We start from the raw sequence: 22,627 nt of genomic DNA, 5'->3' as shown, positions 1-22,627 counted from the left end.
ATATATATATATATATATATATATATTATTCCCAGGGTCTCAATGAACACTCCTCTGGAAGGGTTGGATAACGTTGGTAAGATGGATTGAGCACGTAAGGACATAATAAAAAAAGTTATTGATTTGCCACTTTACCAGATATGGCCATCTTTGGATGCCTGGAGTAAATCTTGAATCCTAAATTTATATATAAAAGTGATTTTATGTTCTTGTGTACATTATTTTTAGATTTTTTTATTTTTTATTTTTTAAATAATAAAAATAATATTAAAGATTAATTATTATTTTAAATTCAAGACTCAAATTTTAAATCTTAAAATTTGAAGATTAAGTACTATATCAATTAATTTAATAAATATTAATAATTTTTAAATATATTTAAATAAATATAAAAACACAAAATATCACAACTCCCCTAATATAAATAAAAAGAAGAATGACATAATCCATTTTAAGCACAAAGAGGATGGAGAATGGTGTGCATAAAAAGAAGAACCACATGATTCATTTTGAGCACAAAGAGAATGGAGATGGTATGTGAAAATCAGATGCCCTTTCACATACAACTAAAAGATAGTATTTCTAAATCTAAATATGCACCAATATTTAAAAGTTGAATACATGAGAAACCTAAGCAACAATCTTAAAATAAGGGCAATTTAGGCAACCAAGAAATACAAGATATTTAAATTTAGCCATTGTTTAACAAATTGCTTTGGCAATGATAATCAAAAAATCTATGAACGCTATATGCCTATATGCTACTTTTTATACGATGGTTAAGCAGTGAGAAACAAGGCTTGTTTTTGTTTTATTACCAATGAAGAAGATTATGAATAAATTAATAGAAAGACTAAGATACCAATACCACTTAGCCCAACAAAAATGGATAAGATGGAATCAATGTTTTTGCTCAATTGACGAGACGATGCATTTACTTGCTTGGGTTTAGCTACCCCTTTAAATAATAAAACACAGGCACATGAACACGGTGTTTATGCCTCAGGCTAACCGTAAATCCGACCCAATTCAAATACATGTGTTCCGATTTTAGTATAGTTTTTTAATTTACCCGATGTTTGAAAGAGATGAAAATGAAAGGAAAGAAAAAAAAAAAAATAAAGAAATGAAATATAGAAAACGATGCATTTTCTTTTGTTTGATTGGAGAGAAAGTAGAAGGGAAAAAAATTGACTTGCATAAACAAAAATTTTAAATTTCATTTTTCTTACATTTTTTCTTCAATTTAAAATTCATTTTTTTTTCTTTTCTCTCATAATTCATCTACCCAACCAAACATAGAGTAAACTTAATGAGTGGACCAATAAGATTTAACTCAATTATTTGATTAACGTGGGTAGGTATTATAAGTTTTTTTGTTGTTAAATTCGATTTTTATATAGATAAAAAACTTAATGAATAATTTCAGATAATTACCTTTGATTTTTAAATTCATAAATTGGATGGCCTAACCTACTTACGTGTCACTTTTTTTAATTACTAATCATATATATATATATATATATATATATATATATATATTTACATTTTACTCACATATGATCAAGATATCCACCAAACTTAAGAACTTAGGTTTGAAATCCTATTTTAAACAATTTTTTTTTGTGAATTTGTAAACCACACATTTCCTCACCACTCACCGCATCAGAATCCGACGGCCATGTATACCAGTCTTTCGGATCTAGAATAAAGGGCCAAAAATAAAATTAAATCTTTAAATTTATAAAATTATATTTTCAAATTTACATTAAGAAGATAAAGTATAGACATTTCCATGCAATTAAAAATTATTTGATATTTTATTAATGAAATTATTATTTAATAAATAAGTATTTTTTTTTACTAATAATGATACATTTATTACTTGAAATAAATTTTATTTTATTTTTTGTTAATACCTCTTATTAAAATCATGTATATATCAAAATTATAAACAAATACAAATATATTTATAAAGCAAATATTTTTTAAAAGCACATTTATATAAATCAGAATGATACAAGATATATGTGTTTTAAATATATATATATATATATATATATATATATAATTATTAATTTATATATATATAATAAACTAAATACATTGGAAACTATGAATTATAACACTAGTTTAGATAATTGTAATGTCTAGTTCATGAGCCGGCGCGGCCCTTTATTAAATTTTTTTTTTTCTACTTGACAGTAAAGAAAGGAGAATGAACAAGTGGACTAATTAAGGTGCAATTAAATATAGCCATGGGCAATAATGTCTTCTACTTTCTTTTAATTATTTAAAACCATTGGCACTAATTATGACTTGTGCAAATATTGAAAAACAAAATACATACATGTGACTCAACTTGCCATACTTTTCTTTTAAAAAGTATTAATTGTAAGGTGGAAAGTGCTACTTCACATGCCAGGATCTTATTACAAGTTATAAAATTACAATGGAGTGGTAGTTTTTACATAAATTTTAAAAATTATCCATATAAAAAGTTGCTAGTATCATTTGATTAGTGGAACATCAATCAATTTACTTGAATCTCGGGATGCGTCTCCTCTACCTATCTATTATAGAATGGAGTATTTGTTAATAAAGAATGTGTTGTGGAATCCAGCAAGTAGTAAGAGAAAGAAAATGGTGTCATTATAGACGCTACAAGCCTACAATCTTCAAAATCTGACTTGACTTAGTTTATGTACTTAAAATTGACAAACTTAAAAAATTTATCTTATCCCTTCTTTAGGTTAGGTCTTTGAATCTTCCTTTTTAGTTAAAAATTGAAATAGTATCCAGGACATGATACCATGGAAAACTTAAAACACCACAATCTTTAAATATATCTCATGCGACTTTGAAGAATTTCTTGGCCTATATAGGGACAAGTAAGCAAACACGTACGGATAACCAAGAGTAGTGGTAACACCGAGAATTATGGCTATCCAAGAATCACTGTTAAACAAGCCTAGAAATTCTGTTTCCAAAATCATCTGGTTAATCCTTTCTGTAGCTGTAGTTCTAAGTTCATCAGCTTTTATTGCTTCTTATCTCATCAAACCCTCCTTCTTCTTCAGCCATTCCTCCCTTCACCATGTTTGTGATCATGCACTTGATACCACATCCTGCTTAGCCCATGTCTCAGAATTATCTCATCAAGCTCCCATCTTGACTACGACAAAAGACCACCCATTCATTTTGCTCCAGTCCTTCCTAATGAAATACACTTCACATATTGAGAAATCCATGAACACAATCAATGCTATCAAACTCAGGATCAACAACCCGAGAGAGGAAGCAGCTTTGAGAGACTGCGTGGAACTTATGGACTTGTCGATGGATAGAGTTTGGGACTCGATGTTGGCTCTAACAAAACAAACGGCTGAGTCGCAACAAGATGCACAGACGTGGCTAAGCAGTGTGCTGACTAATCATGCAACGTGCTTGGATGGATTAGAGGGGACAGCACGGGGTGTGATGGAAGGTGAACTTAGGGACTTGATATCAAGAGCGAGAACCTCTCTAGCCATGTTTGTTGATGTTTTGGGTCAAAAAGTTGAAAAAATGATTGAGGAGGCATTAAAAGAAGAAGAGTTTCCCTCATGGGTTAGTAGCAGGGATAGGAGACTGTTGGAATCCAAGGCTGGGGACATAAAGGGTAATGTTGTGGTGGCTCAAGATGGGAGTGGCAAGTTCAAGACAGTGGCTGAGGCAGTGGCATCAGCACCTGATAAGGGTAAGACAAGGTATGTTATTTATGTGAAAAAGGGAACATATAAAGAAAAGGTTGAAATTGGGAAGAAGAAGACGAACGTGATGCTCGTAGGTGACGGCATGGATGCGACTATAATCACTGGGAGCTTGAATTTCATTGATGGAACAAGCACCTTCAACAGTGCCACAGTGGGTATGGCCTATGGCCTAAGTCTCTATATTTTTGTTGTTTAATTCTTTCTCTTTGTATGGCAGTTACATAAGTATATTTGTATCCCTTTGCAGCTGCTGTGGGCGATGGGTTTATTGGGCAAGACATATGGTTCCAAAACACAGCAGGCCCAGAAAAACACCAAGCAGTGGCTCTTCGAGTGGGTGCAGACCAATCCGTGATAAACCGATGTCGTATTGACGCCTTTCAAGACACTCTCTACGCCCACTCCAATAGGCAATTCTACAGAGACTCCTTCATCACGGGAACCGTTGACTTCATATTCGGAAACGCTGCCGTTGTGTTTCAAAAGTGCAACCTGGTGGCCCGAAAGCCCTTGAGTAACCAGAACAACATGGTGACGGCCCAAGGACGAGAGGATCCAAACCAAAACACCGCAACTTCAATTCAACAATGTACCCTAACAGCCAGCTCGGATCTTAAGCCTCTTGTGGGCTCCATCAAAACTTTTCTGGGCCGTCCATGGAAGAAGTACTCTAGAACCGTTGTGATGCAATCCACGTTGGACAGCCACATTGACCCAAGTGGATGGGCTGAGTGGGATGCCCAGAGTAAGGACTTTTTGCAAACATTGTATTATGGAGAGTACATGAATAGTGGGCCAGGAGCTGGTACCAGTAAGAGAGTCAGTTGGCCTGGTTTCCATGTCATTCAATCTGCAGCAGAGGCTACCAAGTTTACAGTAACACAACTCATCCAAGGTAATGTTTGGTTGAAGAACACCGGAGTTAACTTCATTGAAGGCCTCTAAATATAATAATATGTCTGCTTCTATCTCATTTCCTTGCCTTTTGCGGGAAATCAAATATAAACCTTTCATGCACCAACTTCTTTAGCCTTCTAGAATGTAAGGCCCATGTAACGTATCATATATATGTCAAATAAACTTGTTTGTGACTTCCGTGGCGCTTCTTAACTTGTTTTCCTCAAATATTATACTCCATTCATTCTATAACTTGTATAATAAGTTCTTTAATAAAAAGGATTTACTTTCTATATATTATTATTTCGGATATAAATGAAAATATATAATTAATATTATGTACTTGAGCTAACATTTTATTTTTGAACAATTTTTTTCTTTTATAATTGCTGGGAGATGGATAATAAGTAAATTAATGCAGTTTGATTCTCAATGTTTGTGCATGTTTCTCCAAGTTTGGATATTTAATATTTGGAGTTGCACTATTCACAACTAAACTAGACTTTCATTTGGTACCTATGGTGTAGAAATAAAAATGAAAACAGTATATTAAAAAAGTATAAAGCGTAAGAAAAAAAAAATTGTGTTATTTGGTATGAAATGAATCTTATTTGTCTTCCACACACTAAACCAGACTCACATAACATCAGTAGTTGATTTGAACCAAAAGCTATTAGATATAGCCAAATTAAATAGATTTAATTGTACTTATCGAAGAATTCAATTGCTCGCATTAATTGTATTTATTAAATATTAATGTAGAACTTAATATTGAGTTAAGCCCGATGATTTTTACATGGATCTTTTGAATTACTTTAATGTAAATGGATGGTAATAGTATTGTTTGACCCATCAACAACTAAGATTTATTTTTATATTTTAGTGCAGGAGTATTATTATTATTATTACAATTATATATATATATATATATATATATATATATATATATTTTATATATTGTTATATGGTTTAACAGCTGATAAACTTTTATGTGTATATATCTTATGATATATATATTTAGATATTATGAGTATGAGGATTTTAAGTAGTTGTATTTATATTTTTCTATTGTTAGTTGATTTAAGTCATTATATATTATCTAACTTGCCAACCAATTGATTTGTTGGTCTTTGTTTTTTAATGTTAAGTTTAAATAAGTCAGATGAAATTTATTATGTAAGTAATTGTTATTTGTTGTGTAGTAAATATATTATGCATTTTATTATATGTGGTTTTTTTTTTAACAAATGGAAGAGTTATTATTATTATTATTATTATTATTATTATTATTATTATTATTATACGTCTATTTTATTATGTAGTAAAGTTGAGATTTATTTTTTATTTATTATTTTTGCCCATATTTCAGCAAATTAAGTGACAAATTACAATTAAAAACTTTTATGAAAAGTGATCACATTTAATGTTAGTATCACAAATAACATCGTTTTCTAAAACAATTTTATGAAAATGAAAATAAAAATATTATATCTTAATTCAAATAATTTATTATTTATTTTCATCTAATGAAAAAAAATATTTCTTATTTACAGTGAAGACCTTTTTGTCATACTTATTTTCTTAAAATATATAATTTTATTATTGTTTATAATGATATTAATATTTTATTTCTTTTATACTGTTATTTTAAATTTTTACCAAAATTAAAAAATATAAATGTAATACATAAAAAGTTCGTTTCCTCTATTACCCATATATTATTGAACAGAGTATTTGTTAATAAAGAATGTAAGGTGGAATCCAGTAAGTAAAAAAAGAAAGATAATCGTGACATTATATTATAGACACTACAGGCCTATCACATGATGGATGCTTCAGTGAAAAACGTGATATTTAGTGATTATTTATATAATCTCAAGCGCCTTTGAAGAAGATTTTGGTCTATATAAGGATAACGAAGCAATCGCATATCAGCAAGAGCAGCCACTAACAGAAATATGGCTACCCATCAATCTCTGTTAGACAAGCCTAAAAAATCTCTTTCCAAAACCATCTGTTTAATCCTTTCCATAGCTACTGTCATAAGCTTATCCTTTGTCGGTTCTTATCTCATCAAACCTACCTCCTTCTTCAATCAATCCTCCCTTCATCATGTCTGTGAACATGCACTTGATACAAAATCATGCTTTGCACATGTCTCACAAGTAGCACAAGGTCAAGTTATGACTGCTACAAAAGATCACAAATTCCAATTATTGCAGACCTTTCTAATGAAATCCACCTCACACATTCAGAGAGCTATGGACATGGCCGATTCTATCAAACAAAGAATCAACAGTCCTAGGGAGGAAGCAGCTCTGCGAGAGTGTGCAGAGCTGATGGACTTGTCCATTAATAGAGTTTGGGATTCAATGGTTGCTCTAGCCAAACAAACCATTGAGTCGCAACAAGATGCACACACATGGCTAAGTAGTGTGCTCACTAACCATGCAACTTGCTTGGATGGATTAGAAGGGTCAGCTAAGGCCCTTATGGAAGCTGAACTTGAGGACTTGATATCTAGATCAAGAACCTCTTTGGCCTTGCTTGTTGCTGTCTTGCCTCCAAAACATGAACAAATAATTCACGAGCCACTAAACGGAGACTTTCCCTCGTGGGTGACCGGCAAGGATCGGAGGTTGTTGGAGTCTTCGGTTAAGGATATCAAAGCCAATGTTGTGGTGGCTAAGGATGGAAGTGGCAGGTTTAAGACAGTGGCTGAGGCTGTGGCATCCGCACCCGACAATGGTAAAACGAGGTATGTTATTTATGTGAAAAAGGGAACATATAAAGAGAATGTTGAAATTGGTAGTAAGAAGAAGAACGTGATGCTGGTGGGGGATGGTAAGGATGCAACAGTAATTACCGGAAGCTTGAATTTCATAGATGGAACAAGCACATTCAAGACTGCCACCGTTGGTATGGATCTTGTCTCATTTCGTGTCTGTATGTCCTATATTTCTGTCTGCTAGAATGTTTTTACCGTACTCCTTACTAAAACTTTTTATACATCATTTTAAATTATATTTATAAAAAAAAAATACAACAATTCATGGATAAGAACAAAACACAGGAACATGGATTGCAATAATTAACATCATCAAAATAGATAAAATAAAAAGAAAAGAAAAGGAAATGTCGTATAAATTATTATATCTTTCTTATCTTTAATTAATGGCTTGAATGATGCCAAATGGTCTACAGCTATTGTATAGAGATCCGCATTTATATTTTAAAATCTGTACTTTGATCCTTAAAATAAAGACACAGCAAAGACTAATTATGAGGAGGGTTGGTGAGAGCTAGCTAGAGAATCTTACACGCAATGTATTAGTATTCTAGTAAGAAGGAAAACGATCACATATTCACATTCAAGTATTTCTCGTGTGGGCAGAAAAGAAAAGTAAAATATGTGTACATGTACAGTTCATTCTTTATGTCTAGAGGGTCTTATAAGATAGCAATGCTTAAAACTTAAAAGAGTCGATTGGTTGTGTAACGTGTAAAACTAAGTAATAGATCTTAAAATTTTCAACACCAAGCCAACGATGCACTTATACTCTAATATGGCTTTTCAGCTGCTGTGGGAGATGGATTTATAGCCCAAGACATATGGTTCCAAAACGCAGCAGGTCCTGAGAAGCATCAAGCAGTGGCTCTTCGTGTAGGCGCTGACCAATCTGTCATAAATCGTTGCCGCATTGATGCATATCAAGACACACTCTACGCTCACTCCAACAGACAATTCTACAGAGACTCCTTCATCACAGGTACAATTGACTTCATCTTTGGAAACGCAGCTGTTGTGTTCCAAAAATGCAACTTGGTGGCCAGAAAGCCCATGAGTAACCAGAAAAACATGGTGACGGCCCAAGGACGAGAGGATCCAAACCAAAACACAGGAACTTCAATTCAACAATGTACCCTAACACCAAGCTCGGATCTTAAGCCTGTTGTGGGCTCCTTCAAAACTTATTTGGGCCGTCCGTGGAAGAAGTACTCCAGAACCGTTGTTATGCAATCGACCTTGGACAGTCACATTGAGCCAGCAGGATGGGCAGAATGGGATGCACAAAGTAAGGACTTTTTGCAAACATTGTATTATGGAGAATACATGAATAGTGGAGCAGGTGGTGGTACAAGCAAGAGAGTGAATTGGCCTGGTTACCATATCATCAAAACTGCAGCAGAAGCAAGCAAATTCACTGTGACACAACTCATCCAAGGCAATGTTTGGTTGAAGAACACTGGGGTCAACTTCATTGAAGGCCTCTAATCTAAATATGTATCTGATGCGGCTGCCTTTTTGCCTTTCACAAATAAAATCGAAAATCTTTGCTATGTGGTAGTGGAGGTTTCGACTTGTTTGTTCGTCGGAACTAGGAAGTTTCTATAGCCTTGTAGCCTGCGGGGTTTATGTAACGCATCATATCATATATATGTAAAATAAATTAACTTCTTGTGCCTTCCCAAGTGCTTCTGTGTTTTCCTGAAATATTATTTGATGCACCTTGCTAAAATGCTGCCCATTGTTTGCACATGTTTCTACCAACATGCATCATGCATGCATATTTTATTTTGCTAGTACTTGTTTGGGGTATGCCGTATATGCATGGTGTGTATGGACATATATATGTCTGCAAGCACCATATTTATCTAGCACTAATTCACTTTTAGTTCCATTTTCACTTATCTGAAATCTAATTAAGTGCAGAAGGAAATTTTATTAATACATGTCTTCTTTATTTCTATTCATCTAAACAATTTATAATTTCAATATAATTTTTCTTTCACTTTTCTTGTCTCCATTTCATTTCTTTATTTATCTTTAATTGCATCCATGGAGTGGAAATGAGGTTAAAAATGCTAACTTTTTTTAGTCTTTTATAAAATTTAGTAGATTTTCAATCATAACTTAAAAAAAAAAAACCATAATTAACAATGATTTTAAAAAGATAAATTAAATACATTAATTTTGGGTTTAAGTATAATTTGTTATTAGTATAAGAAACAATTATATAACTTATTTATTTCACTTTCTTTTTCACTTATCTAAATAAAGAAAGAAAGAAAAAAAGTATTCTTTCCTTTTTATTTTAATCTATCCAAAGAATAATAATATTTTATTTTTAGTCATCATATTCCTTTTCTTATCATTTTTCTTCCTCATTTCGCTCCTCTGAATAAAGTGGTAAGAATGTTTTGGACCCAAGGAACATGGTTACCCCTCGGTATGACGGTATGGGTATCATAGTCATGTATTTTTTGTCTGAATGTTTGACGGAGTACGTGCTTGGTTTGGTGAAATATTTATTTATTTTATTTAATTGCACTGATTTTTTTTCCGGTTATTGTACACAGTAAATTAATTACAAAATACTATTTTTTTTCATTTCTAATTTTAAAAGTATATAGGACCAAATAAAACAATTTATTATTATTTTCTATTTTTTCCAGAAATTTTGAAAATGGAAAATAAAGTAAAATAATATAATACTTTTAAAATTAAAAAAAAATTATAAAATAAAACGAAAAATAATATTGTCTCAAATCAAAAGGCTCTTTAATTTTAGATCAAGTGAAAAGTGAAAAGAGTGTGTGTGTGTGTGTTTTGATTGTAAGATGTGCGGTTGTGTCATACATCCATTTCCTTGCCAAGCTTGGAGCAAGTGAGAACCATGATTGGTGGAGTAACATTAATGCTTCAACATTTTCAATTTTTCACCATGAGTTTTGTATCAGAATTTGATTATATGAGACATCCAAAAATATTAGGGTACCATAAAAGCGAGCGGGCCCATCATATTTGTGTCCATTTTTAGGACGGTGAGATTATTTTCACTGTTTTCTATATATACATCATTTTTTACCATTAAATGGAGATATTATTATGCCTGTTTAGATAAAAATTGAATTAAACTTACGTTATTTTTATTTTTAGGAGGTCATACAAGAATCATGATTTCTAAAATTTATAATTTTTAAGAATTATTATTTCTAAAAATAGTTAAAATATATTTGATTACTTATAAAAATTCATGTAAATATTTATATATAATTTACGTAAATAAATTTTTTTTATATTTGTTTATAATAGTATATTCTTAAGTTTATAAATGTTTTTTATAAACATCTTTTATTAAAATAAAATAATTATATATATTTATTTAAAGTGAGGAGAAAGATAAATAGAAGGAGGAAGAAAAGGAGAAGGGGAGTGAGTGAGAGAGAGAGGGATTGAGAGAGAGAAAGAGAGTGAAAGTGTGAGAGAGATATTTTGTTTTAAAAATGGATATTGTCATCTTTTTATATTCATAAAATTTTCATCTTAACTCGAAAAAATTAGATTCTCAACTTTTCTATGCGAATATTTTTATAAAAAATAAAATAAAAATAATTTTTAAGAAATTATATTCTTGAAAATTTCTTTTTTAAATAACTATTAGACATGAGAAACTAAAATTTTCATTTTAAAATTTTCAATAATGTCAAAATGTTTCGTGTAAAAATAATATATTTTTTTGTATTTCAAATTTTGAGAAGTAAAACACACAATCTAATATTTTTATACGTATAAGAAAATACTCCTCATATGTTGAGGGGAAAAAATCTGATGGAAATTATCTTAAGCACTATCACACATGTTCAATAGTAATGATTTATATTTTTCGTGACTAAGTCATAACATGATTGAAAATATGAATATCGACACTCCATTGAGAACAATAGGTAGTTTTCTTGCCGCACTTCTTATTACAAAATAAATTGGAGGATTTGATGAGGAGATTTTTTTTTAACATTTTTAATATAATGTTTAACGTATTTTTATGTATATTTTGATATTTAAAATTATAAAGAGTATGAAGATAAATTAATTTTAAAATGTTTTTATTTTTTTATTTTTTTATAATAAGAGAAGAAAAAATGTTTAAAATATTTTTATGTATTATTTTTAATTTAATTAGAAGTTGTATTTTAAGTAATTATAATTTTAAGTTTTTAAGTTCTCAATTAATTCTACGGAAAAAAAATTTCAATTAATTTTGAACTCTTATCCTTTGATTTTGAACATCTTAGTGCAAATTAAAAAAAAAAATATGTAGAATACAACATTTAGATGCAATCTTTAGTGTTGTTTGCAATGATAATTACAGTTTCAAAATTAAGTAGATTTTTCATTCAAGTTTTATAAATTAAAAAAAATTAAAAAAAAGCTTAATTGATTTTATTTTAATTAATCAAACTCTTATGTATAACGATAAATTAAAAATAAAAGAAAACAGTGACTATAAAAAGAATGTGAATGCAAATGAGGTTGCAAGTGGGAACACAAATTACGGAAGAAAGACATAAATATGAAGAGGGAAAAAAAGTCATGTACGATGCACAAATAATTGGATAATAAAGGTAAAATTAAGTCAAACGGTGCCATAATTCTTCTACTTTCTTTTTAAGACGATGTTGCGTAAGCTTTTAAAAGCGATATAATAATATTCTTCGCCTCAAATACATTTAACATGTGGCATGTCGACATAGTACGTGGAACCTAATTATGGAACCCACTAACCAATCCACTTTTCAGTAGAAAATATAAACTACAGAAGTTAATATGTGTGAATATTCTAATGGATAAAAAATGTGTAGATAACGTATAGACCCACTACATTGAAAGAATGAAAATATATACCATTTATATTTATTAAATCATTTCAATTACTTAATATTTTAAATAAAAATTAACTACAATTTATTGAGGTTTTTCATGATGTTAAATACTTGTATATGTTTTATTCAATAGTTTATTTTTCTTTTGATTTTAAAGGGAATTCATTGTTGAGGTGAAACTTGGAGAAAGCCCAAGACAAAAAGGCTGATGAAGTGTATTATAAGATTTAAACTTGCAAAATTGTGTGATATAAACTGTGTCTAAAAAAAATTAATTTCAATTTTTTAACGCATAATAATTAAGAACATTTAAATTACACAAAATTTTCTTTACCAAAAAAAAAAAAATTACACAATTTTATTTATCTTTTGACACGTGTTATTTGAATGTTAAGTATATACTTGCCGGAACACTTCTTAGTATGTCTTTTTATTTATCAATTACTGACTACTTATTCAATTAAAAAGCGATGTTTTAAAACATTGATCAGTGATCAATCCAATAAAGGTATTAGGTTAATGAGTTATTAGTTAGATTAATAGTTAAATTATATGAATTGGTATAAATAAAATATTATTTAATATATTATGTATAATTTAGTTGTTAGATATGTTATCAAAAAGTTACATGGTAAAAGTGGTTTGTTTAGTCTTGTAGGGGATTGTACATGAATTAATGAGACTCGTTTAAGGTATGACTTGGGAAATTTACATTTTTATTAAGTTAGATAAATCTATTTTACGAAATAAATAGACTAATTTTTTTAGCCTGTATTCGATTCACAAAACTCGTAGATAAATGTGTCAAATTATATCTAATTTTTTTTTATAAATATTAAAAAAATCAATGAGATTTATTTCCTTTTTTTAACATATGAAAATATGAGAGAAAAAATACATAAAAATTGATATAAATATTTTAAAAAAAATACATAAAAACAACTTATTAATAAATAGATTATCCTTAAGACTTGTAGGGTAAGCTTGCGAAATTCGAGCCAAAAACTTTGTTATAGTTATAAATATTTAAAAAAAAATAGAGCCTGTGCATGGGCCGCGGACTAAACAGGCCTATGTAGAGATTTAGTTGGTTTGACTCTTACTGTGAACTGTTTTTAGGCTTATATTTTGCAAGACAACCTCAAGCAGTGCCTAAAGAAGCGATATTTATACAAACTTAAAGCCTGTGAAAGGTATGCTTTGGGTATTGGACTGCAACTGCATCAAAGGAAACTTTGATACTTTCACAACATGAATTTCAAAATCTATGACACCGAAACCCATGTTTGGTATGATCCAAAAAATCACGGGTTAAACTGAATTTAACACCGATTTAATTGCATCATCATTGGGTCATTGACACGTCTGATCCAAAAACTCTCTCAAATCGGTAAGGCAATTGGATCTAGGTCCGACTCGAATTTTAAAATTATGATTAAAATGCCTTCTTCATGAAAGATGACTATTCTTATACATACTTGGATGTACATGTTAGAAGGAAAATTCTACTAAAAATTATTAGCCATGTTTCCTTAATTACTTGTTAATAAAGTAGGTAAATATTTTATATGAATCATACAATAATAAAAAAATAAATTAGACCTTCTAAATTAATTCCTAAATTTGTCCATACATATAAATATTAAATTCAAGTAGAATAAATTGTAATTTTAACCATTTTATTTTTGTTAATATGCGAATTTGGTCACTCTATTTTAAAATAGGGATGTTTAGTATTTTATTTTAAAAAATATAAAATATTGGTTCTATTGACAATTTAATTTTCATTGTTGTTAATTTTTGACATTTTTTGATAACTTATTATCACTTAAATAATGTGATATTTATTGACATAATACATAGAAATAAAAATTTAAAAATAACACATAAAATAATCTTCATTTGTATTTATTTAAACGAGTGAATGATACTTATTTCATTACTAAATCTTATTTACATAATTTTTTTAGTTTTTTATTTTATTTTTAAATGCTATATTACTAAAATAATGCACATTATTTATTTTCTAATGAAATAGCGAAAGTTTTTATCCAAAAATTAGTCAACATATAATTAAATGATAGTGGTTTAAAAAACTCAATTCATTTCCGATATAATTAATATTAATATTTTTATATAATTTTAATTGTTAAAGAAAGACAAAAATCATGGTTTTAAATTTGAACGAGCAACTTAAAATTTTATTTTGCTATCAAGTAAATATTTTACACCAATAAAGCAAGACCATGTTACCGAAAACAATACTATATTTTGCATGTTAAAATTCATTACGTTTCACTAATAATAAAACAAAATATCGGGTTCATTACTTTGAGTTGTGGCCACTTATTTTTTTTTATAAGAAATAATTAATCTAAATATATTTTTTTCCTACGAAATAAATAACTTTTAATCATAGTGTTTGTAATTTTTTTTTATATGTTTATCCCTTTAAAATTTAGAATTACTGATTTTAGTTTCTATTATAATATAATTTTGTTAACTATTCATGTATTTATTAGGTAACGTGACGATCCTAAATAACACTCATAATTATATCTAGTATTATATCAACACGTGATATTTTTAAATAAAATAAATATTAGGGATAAAAATAGTAATTTTAGATGTTAGATGAATAAAAATTAAAGAAAAATATTTTATAAGACTAAAACTAAAATTTTATCATTTTATATAAAAAAAAACTATAATTTTAAGTTTTAGGGACATTAAAAAATTAAGAAAAAAATTTCACTCGACCAAAATCATGCAAAATTAATTTATACACTTTGGGCCCCCAGCTTTATGATAATAATGTCCTGCGTGTGAAAAACAGCAAGGGATATTTGTAATCGATGAAATGTACGTGATTATTAATTAGCTCTTTAATTTAACTTATTTTTTAATTTATTTGACAAAAGCATTAACTAAAAGTCCCAAACTTTGAATTTTATTTTTATAATTGTATTAGGCTCCTGAATCTTTTGTAGTGAACTGAAAAAGATGTCATACTTTCTTTCATCAGTGGAAAACAGAATATAGAAAAAAGTCACACGCGTGGCACGGTATCAGCATTCTATGCATATAGCTGAATTTATAAATTTATTAGTCTATATAAGGACAGTGAAACAAACAGATAACCAGTCCAAGAGCAACCATATTGAGAAATATGGCTACCCAACAATCTGTGTTAGACAAGTCTACAAAATCTGTCTCTAAAACTATCGGGTTAATCCTCTTTGTAGCTACTGTGCTATGTTCATCAACCCTTATTGGTTCTTATCTCATCAAATCCACCTCTTTCTTCAACTTGAAATCAACATCGATCACATATTGAGAAAGTCATGGACACAGCCAATGTTATCAAACTGAGGATCAACAATCCAAGGGAAGAAGCAGCTTTGCGGGATTGTGTAGAGTTGATGGACTTGTCCATGGACAGAGTTTGGGACTCAATGGTGGCTCTAACAAAAAATACCAGCGATTCGCTACAAGATGCACACACATGGCTAAGCAGTGTGCTCACTAACCATGCAAGTTGCTTGGATGGATTAGAGGAGCCAGCAAAAGCCCTTATGGTAGCTGAACTTGAGGACTTGATATCTAGATCAAGAACCTCTCTAGCCATGCTTGTTGCTGTATTGCCTCCAAAAATTCCAAAGGTTGGACATATCATTGATGAGACACTAAGTGAGGACTTTCCATCTTGGGTGAGAAGTAAGGATCGAAGGTTGTTGGAGTCTTCTGGTGAGAATATGAAGGCCAATATTGTGGTGGCTAAGGATGGAAGTGGTAACTTCAAAACTGTTGCTGAGGCTGTGGCATTCGCACCCAACAAGAGCAAGACAAGGTATGTTATCCATGTAAAAAAAGGAACGTACAAAGAGAATGTTGAAATTGGTAAGAAAAAGAAGAATGTAATGCACCTTTAGGACGGCTACTGTTGGTAAGGACTAAGGACCTTCCCTACTCATTCTCTGCATTTGTGTTTTGCATTTCTGCTTTTGCCCCATACTATTTCCTATCACTGCTCTTGCTAGTTAGCATCTACGTACAATTTATTTTTTTTAATAGAAAAAAGGCTATTAAAAATTTAAAAGATACGTACTAATAAGAGGAATTGTTTTTCAACATTGTTACAGTTTAAATTTATAATAATTTATTTTCATTCTTATCCATCTTATTCTTAATCCCATGAATTACTCTGATTCACTGCAGCTCTTGTATTTTAAAATTTTTCTCTAATAAGAATTTGATTCTTAAAATGAAAAGGCAAATACTAATTATTTGACTGTGATAAGAAAATTATAGGTTTTATAGTATAATGAAAGCGCTTATTATATTTTTATATGATAAATATTATAATTTAACGGATATGAATGTAAAAGATTTATATTATTAAATATTAGAATTTAATGGTTTTAAAGTAATTATTGTCAATTTTAGAAAGATATACTTTTAGTACTTAACATCAATAGCACCAATTTTTTAACGACCAATATTAATTGAATATATCTTTTAAAAGTCTGCTGAGGGCTAGAGAATCTAGTTACAACATATCTAACATTTTCTTTTATGCTGTTCTTATTGTTTATTGTTTGTTGATTAATGTTATTTATTTTACTTTTTTATGGCGTAACTAGAAACAGAACGAGGACCAAAACATCAATAGTTTTTTCTTGTTCAAAGACATTATTTGAGCTTTTTCCAGAACGTTTAAAAGAACACAAAGATTCACAGTTCACTTTTTTGGTTTGGACGAAGACATCATGTCTCGAAGACGAGACCCAACAATAAAACTGCAATAAGCAAACCATTGCAGTTATTGCAATGGGCCTTAGAACATAAACCTCATAGTAATGGGCCTATGCATGCAGCCGCGGTTGGGGATAGTCATATTTGGAAACATTGTATTATGGAGAGTACATGAACAATGGACCAGGTGGAGGCATCAATCAGAGAGTGAATTGGTCTTGTTATCATATCATCAAAACTGCTACAGAAGCCAGCAAGTTTAGGGTGAGACAGTTTATCCAAGGTGATGTTTGGTTGAAGAACACTGGGGTCAACTTCATTGAAGGCCTGTAAGGCTGTAACTGTCGTTTATTACATTGAGTAAAATAGCCTTGGAGGGGCCATGCATCATGCATGTAATGTATCTTACATATAAAATAAAATCATCTTTAACTTAACTCATGCGCTTGCAATCAAATAAATAATTTACAGTTCAAAGTATATGTACATGTATGATAAATCTCTCCAATTATTATTTAGTCGTGTGAATTAAGACTATATTACCATGCTTTGTTAATAAGAATATAAATTTAATTTTAACTTTAACAACGGTTAGTTAATGTTGTCCTAAACATTGTTCAATGTTCATAACTATCAAATAAATCTTGAATATTTTTTTTTCATGTTTTTTAATTCTTATTCTCATCTTACACATTCATAATAGCTGTTTAAAAAACTCGAGTAATCATTTTATTCATATTTTTGACAAGTAAATCATTCTATTAAAAAATGTTAAAAATATACTTTATTAAAATTACAAATTTATAAGAAAGTCATTAAAGCAAGTAGTTAAATATTATATTTAATAATTTCTTAACTTTTTAGGATTGGAATTCAATCTATTTTGCACATAAATTTGTGATTAAAAATATTATTTTATTCATCAAATAAATCGATCCATTACAAATGAATTATATCTTTTAATTATGAAAGAAAAAATAACTATAAATTTCTTAGACAACCTTACTTGATTCCAAGGATTGCAAGTTTTTTTTTTTTTCCATAAATTTTGTTTAATTAACTTAAGTGATCTCCATTTTGTCTTCCAAAATAGAAGGAACTATATGAATTTCTCCACTTTGTCTATCCCAAGACACAAGGAAAGAATTTGATACTTTACTAGGAGTGAAGTCCAAAAATAGAAATTTTAAAACTCGTTGCCTCCGCCAAATTCATCGCACACCTTGAGGTTGAGGTTCCCGTGTGACTAATTCTTCACCCATATTCCATTTTCCATGCACCTCACTTCCTTCCTCTCCATGCCTCTACTCCTACACTTTCTCTCTTCTTCATTCCTTCCTTCTAGATTAATTTCTTTTGCTCTAACAATCAACATACAATGAAGCTCAAGCTCGGCCTCCACCTTTCAATTTCATCATCCTAAGGCCATTGCAAACAGAAGGACATGACAAGTGCATTATTGCTAAATCTGTCACTATCATTAGTGGTATTATTATTCCTTCTTTCATGTGTAATTCACGAGTGTGAAGGCCAAGGCCCCGAGGCTTTGCCTCCAGCAGCAGAAGCTTGTAACGGAGTTTTCATTTCCTACGACTTTCTCACTCGAAGGAAAGAATTCCCTCGTGTGAAGAACGCCACAGCACAGTCTTGGGCCTTCAATTCCACGGCAACAGTTCTCAACACAGGCAAAGATGTGGTTAAAGCATGGAAGTTGTTCATAGGGTTTCAACATGATGAGATTCTAATTTCTGCCGATGGTGGCAATATATTAGATGGGACTGATTACCCTGCTTTGGTAGGAAATGGCACCACCTTTGTTGGAACTTCTGTGCCAGATTTGGATAGCTCCATCAACACAGCAATGGATTTTTCACAGATTGGAGCCATGATTAACCTTATTGGCACCCAGTTTGGAGTTAAGCCTCCTACAGTTCCTATGCCTAAAACCATAAAGTTGGAAAATGATGGATACAAGTGCCCCCAACCAAGTGTCCGTAGTGAGTACTCATTCCCTCAGTTTAACAAAGTTAAATAACTCAATTTTATAAAATTGATTTTTAAAAAATTAAAGCTAGATAGATATCTTTATGTAACATAAGTAGTATATTCATATATAATATATTTTTCAGAATATAAATATAATATGACCGAAAATCTCATTAACTATTCATGATCATGCATTACCTTTTTCTCTTCTATGTGTTATATATATTACTTGTTTGAGTTCTAAATTAACTATGTTCCTTAGAGAGTTCAATGTGGGCGTGTTGTAAAAAAGATCCAAAATTCAAGGCTGTACTTCGAAAGACAAAATTCTTGAGACGCCAAAAAGGGGATCTTTCCATATCCTATGACGTTAATCAAGTGTTTGATAATAATTACATGGTTCAAGTGACCATGGAGAATAATCACCTCTTGGGACGCATGGATCATTGGAACTTGACATGGGAGTGGACACGAGGAGAATTTATATACAGCATGAAAGGTGCTTTCACACGTGACATAGACTACTCAGGTTGCGTCTTTGGTGATGCAGGACAGTATTACAAGGGCATGGATTTCTCTAAAGTCATGAACTGTCAAAAGAATCCAATAATCAGTGACTTGCCTCCAGAGAAAGCTGAGGACCCTGAAATAGGAAAGGTACCTCACTGTTGCAGAAACGGAACTCTTTTACCTCTCCACATGGATCCATCCAAATCCAAGTCCATTTTCAACATGCAAGTGTTCAAAATTCCACCAGACATGAATAAAACAGCAATCTACCCTCCAGAGAAATGGAAAATAATGGGCATTCTAAACCCAGATTATAAATGTGGGCCACCTATTAGAGTGGAACCTGCGAAATTTCCCGAGCCTAGGGGACTTGAAGCAACAGTTTATGCCATTTCAAGTTGGCAAATAGTGTGCAATATCACTAAGCCAACCAAGAGGAAAACTCGTTGTTGCGTTTCTTTCTCTGCTTATTACAACGAGTCTGTAATTCCCTGTAACACATGTGCCTGTGGTTGTGATGATACTAATGTTGATACTAATAAAAAACGTTGTAATCCAAATTCACCTGCAATGCTTCTCCCTCCAGAAGCTCTTCTTGTACCCTTTGATAATAGGTCAGCAAAGACAGTTGCTTGGGCCAAACTTAAGCATTTTAGTATCCCAAAAAGATTGCCATGTGGAGACAATTGTGGAGTCAGCATAAACTGGCACTTGGCTTCAGATTTCAAAGGTGGGTGGAGTGCTAGAATCACTCTCTTCAATTGGCAGACTAGGAATTATGAGAATTGGTTCACTGCACTGCAATTCAAGAGGGCTGCTCGTGGTTATGAAAAAGTGTATTCTTTCAATGGAACATTCCTTCCAAAGCTCAACCATACTATTTTCTTGCAAGGGTTGCAAGGAGCAAACTTTTTGATAGCTCTTGACAATACATCAAACCCTAAGGTGCCAGGAAAACAACAATCTGTTATTTCATTTACTAAGAAGTATACACCAGGCCTTCACATTGCAAAAGGAGATGGGTACCCTTCAAAGGTTCTTTTTAATGGTGAAGAGTGTTCTATTCCTACCCATATCCCTGTGAGGAGTGGAAACCAACGTAATGTAGATTTACAACTCGAACTATTATTTGTAGTTTTAGTTTTTACAATAAGTCAAATACTATTGTATTAAGATGCTAATTTTAAGAACAGGTCCATTAGACAAGTTTAAATATTCTCCTTTGTTTTTAATGTCTCGTCTTCGCTTGCATTTCCCTCCAAAATCGGGTTTTCGTAGAAAAATAATTGAATGTTAGAGTAGGACTTGTCATCTATACTGAATTCACTATTAAAATCAACTTGATAATTTCTATTCAAAGCAACTAATTACAAATCATTCTTTTACTATTACTAATTACAAAATTTTCATCTTAGAGGAATTCTACCGCCTTATATATTTAAAGGATTTTGGAGTTATTTTTGTTTTTTTTAAATACGTGAACAATTAGTTTTAAAATTGTTTGATTTTCAAGATATTTATCTTTTCTATTTAAATATATATATATATATATATATATATATATATATATATATATTTAAATTATTAATATATACCAAACATTTGACTTCAGTAAGGATATTTTTAGTGTGTAAATTATGAGAAGTAAGTTGAATGAAAAAATCATAAAATCTTCTTGTATTTTAACAAATAAATATTACTGTATTTTTTTATAAATTAATTTGATTTCTATAAAACAATTCAAAACATTTGAGCTACTATTTGGTGAGAAGAAAAAATAAGTTACTTAAATTATCTGTTTAACAAGAACACATTACTTAGTATAGAGGGGGAAAAAAGTGAAAAGTAAAAAGGAGAAAAAAACTGCTTTTTACATCATTTTTATTGATTTAAAAAATTGGTTAAACTAAAACACCTCAATTTATAAAGGTACTATAATATATAACTCCCTTATTATGTTATAAATTTATAAATGAAAAGGAAATTATTAATTTTCTTTATTTGAAACAATGTAACATAATAATAACTTTTAAAAAAATATTATTAAACGTATAAATGAAAATTTGATTAATTTTACATAAAAAATTTGAAATGATATTTATATTGAGACTTGTTTTTTCTTTTATTATATGACACTTATTATGAAATAGAAACTAAATTTTTCTTATATTTATGTTTATTCTTAACAGGAAGAATATCCTCTTATTTATATGTTTTTTTATTAAAAATTTCAAGATAATATTAATTATTTTCTCTTTTAATTGTGTCTTTTTTTTATCTATTTTTTTATAAATATTGTATATACTTATCAATATCATAAATAAATGAAAAATTATATTTTTTATTGATCAAAATTGAAATCAACACCAAGATATATACGATAGTTGTCACACTTTATTCAATCAAGTGAACAAGACTCTATTAGTAAGAGAGATTTTATTTTATTTTTATCTTGCCACGGTACCATGAATATTCCCAACTTAAAAATACTAGTCAAAAACTAATTTCACTTCACAAAACTATGATTACCGTTGACTTTAAGGCTTTTTGCACGCAGCATACACGAGTGTGAGATTCTTTGCGAGTTTTATTAAAATTGTGTAACTGTCATTACTTTTTTTCTATTTTATTTTTCGTTAATCAAGGTATTCTTACCCTAATCAAAAGGATTAAATATATTTTTATCTATGTATTTTGAAATTGGAACAACAGTAATGTTTTGCCTCCAGAAAGTCATGCCACATAACTCATCATCAGGTATGCATTTGTAATTTTTTTAAATGTTGCATCTGTATTGTTATTCACTTAGCCTCAATTAACTTAAGAGGGGGGTGAATTAAGTTTTCTAAATTTTTTTCTTATTAAAAACTTTTCCAAATTACATTCTTATCAATTTATTTCCTTAGACAAATTTGTATGTAAAGAGCGAATGATGATGCAAACTACACAATTGCAATTAATAACAATAAATTAAAAGTGTAGGGAAAGAAGAATTGCAAACTTGATTTTATACTGGTTCGGCCAATCTTGCCTACATCCAGTCCTCAAGTCTCCCACTT

The 22,627-nt window shown here is 30.2% G+C and overlaps 4 protein-coding genes across 4 annotated transcripts; all 4 read left to right on the top strand.

Annotated features, from left to right (window-relative positions):
• The first annotated feature begins 2,845 nt into the window (after positions 1 to 2,845).
• On the top strand, positions 2,846 to 4,850 carry LOC109800891 (pectinesterase). Its single transcript, XM_020361808.3, has 2 exons — positions 2,846 to 3,910; positions 4,003 to 4,850. Exons 1-2 carry the CDS (start codon positions 2,941 to 2,943, stop codon positions 4,698 to 4,700), a joined length of 1,668 nt encoding a protein of 555 aa, XP_020217397.2. The 5' UTR covers positions 2,846 to 2,940; the 3' UTR covers positions 4,701 to 4,850.
• Positions 4,851 to 6,568: 1,718 nt separating this feature from the next.
• Positions 6,569 to 9,125, top strand: LOC109801366 (pectinesterase). The gene is made up of 2 exons (XM_020362418.3): positions 6,569 to 7,571; positions 8,231 to 9,125. The coding sequence occupies exons 1-2, from the start codon at positions 6,611 to 6,613 to the stop codon at positions 8,926 to 8,928; spliced, it is 1,659 nt and encodes a 552-aa protein (XP_020218007.2). The 5' UTR covers positions 6,569 to 6,610; the 3' UTR covers positions 8,929 to 9,125.
• Positions 9,126 to 15,352: 6,227 nt separating this feature from the next.
• On the top strand, positions 15,353 to 17,901 carry LOC109800581 (pectinesterase 2.1). The gene has a single exon (XM_029271571.2). The coding sequence runs from the start codon at positions 15,662 to 15,664 to the stop codon at positions 16,247 to 16,249; it is 588 nt and encodes a 195-aa protein (XP_029127404.1). The 5' UTR covers positions 15,353 to 15,661; the 3' UTR covers positions 16,250 to 17,901.
• A 360-nt stretch (positions 17,902 to 18,261) lies between these two features.
• Positions 18,262 to 20,837, top strand: LOC109800582 (COBRA-like protein 10). Its single transcript, XM_020361360.3, has 2 exons — positions 18,262 to 19,069; positions 19,321 to 20,837. The coding sequence occupies exons 1-2, from the start codon at positions 18,517 to 18,519 to the stop codon at positions 20,739 to 20,741; spliced, it is 1,974 nt and encodes a 657-aa protein (XP_020216949.1). The 5' UTR covers positions 18,262 to 18,516; the 3' UTR covers positions 20,742 to 20,837.
• The last annotated feature ends 1,790 nt before the right edge of the window (positions 20,838 to 22,627 follow it).

Source organism: Cajanus cajan, chromosome 11, assembly GCF_000230855.2.
Source record: "Cajanus cajan strain Asha chromosome 11, NIPB_CcT2T_4, whole genome shotgun sequence".
NCBI classification, from domain to species: domain Eukaryota; kingdom Viridiplantae; phylum Streptophyta; class Magnoliopsida; order Fabales; family Fabaceae; genus Cajanus; species Cajanus cajan.
Note: the sequence above shows the minus strand (reverse complement) of the source record. Positions and strands in the feature narration are given on the sequence as shown.

Bases quoted from the DNA above. Each gene is read 5' to 3' on its own strand.
- LOC109800891 (XM_020361808.3), top strand. From the start codon at position 2,941: ATGGCTATCCAAGAATCACTGTTAAACAAGCCTAGAAATTCTGTTTCC. The intron at 3,911-4,002 runs GTATGGCCTATG...ATCCCTTTGCAG, and splicing joins CTTCAACAGTGCCACAGTGG to CTGCTGTGGGCGATGGGTTT.
- LOC109801366 (XM_020362418.3), top strand. From the start codon at position 6,611: ATGGCTACCCATCAATCTCTGTTAGACAAGCCTAAAAAATCTCTTTCC. The intron at 7,572-8,230 runs GTATGGATCTTG...ATGGCTTTTCAG, and splicing joins ATTCAAGACTGCCACCGTTG to CTGCTGTGGGAGATGGATTT.
- LOC109800581 (XM_029271571.2), top strand. From the start codon at position 15,662: ATGGACACAGCCAATGTTATCAAACTGAGGATCAACAATCCAAGGGAA.
- LOC109800582 (XM_020361360.3), top strand. From the start codon at position 18,517: ATGACAAGTGCATTATTGCTAAATCTGTCACTATCATTAGTGGTATTA. The intron at 19,070-19,320 runs GTGAGTACTCAT...TATGTTCCTTAG, and splicing joins CCCCCAACCAAGTGTCCGTA to AGAGTTCAATGTGGGCGTGT.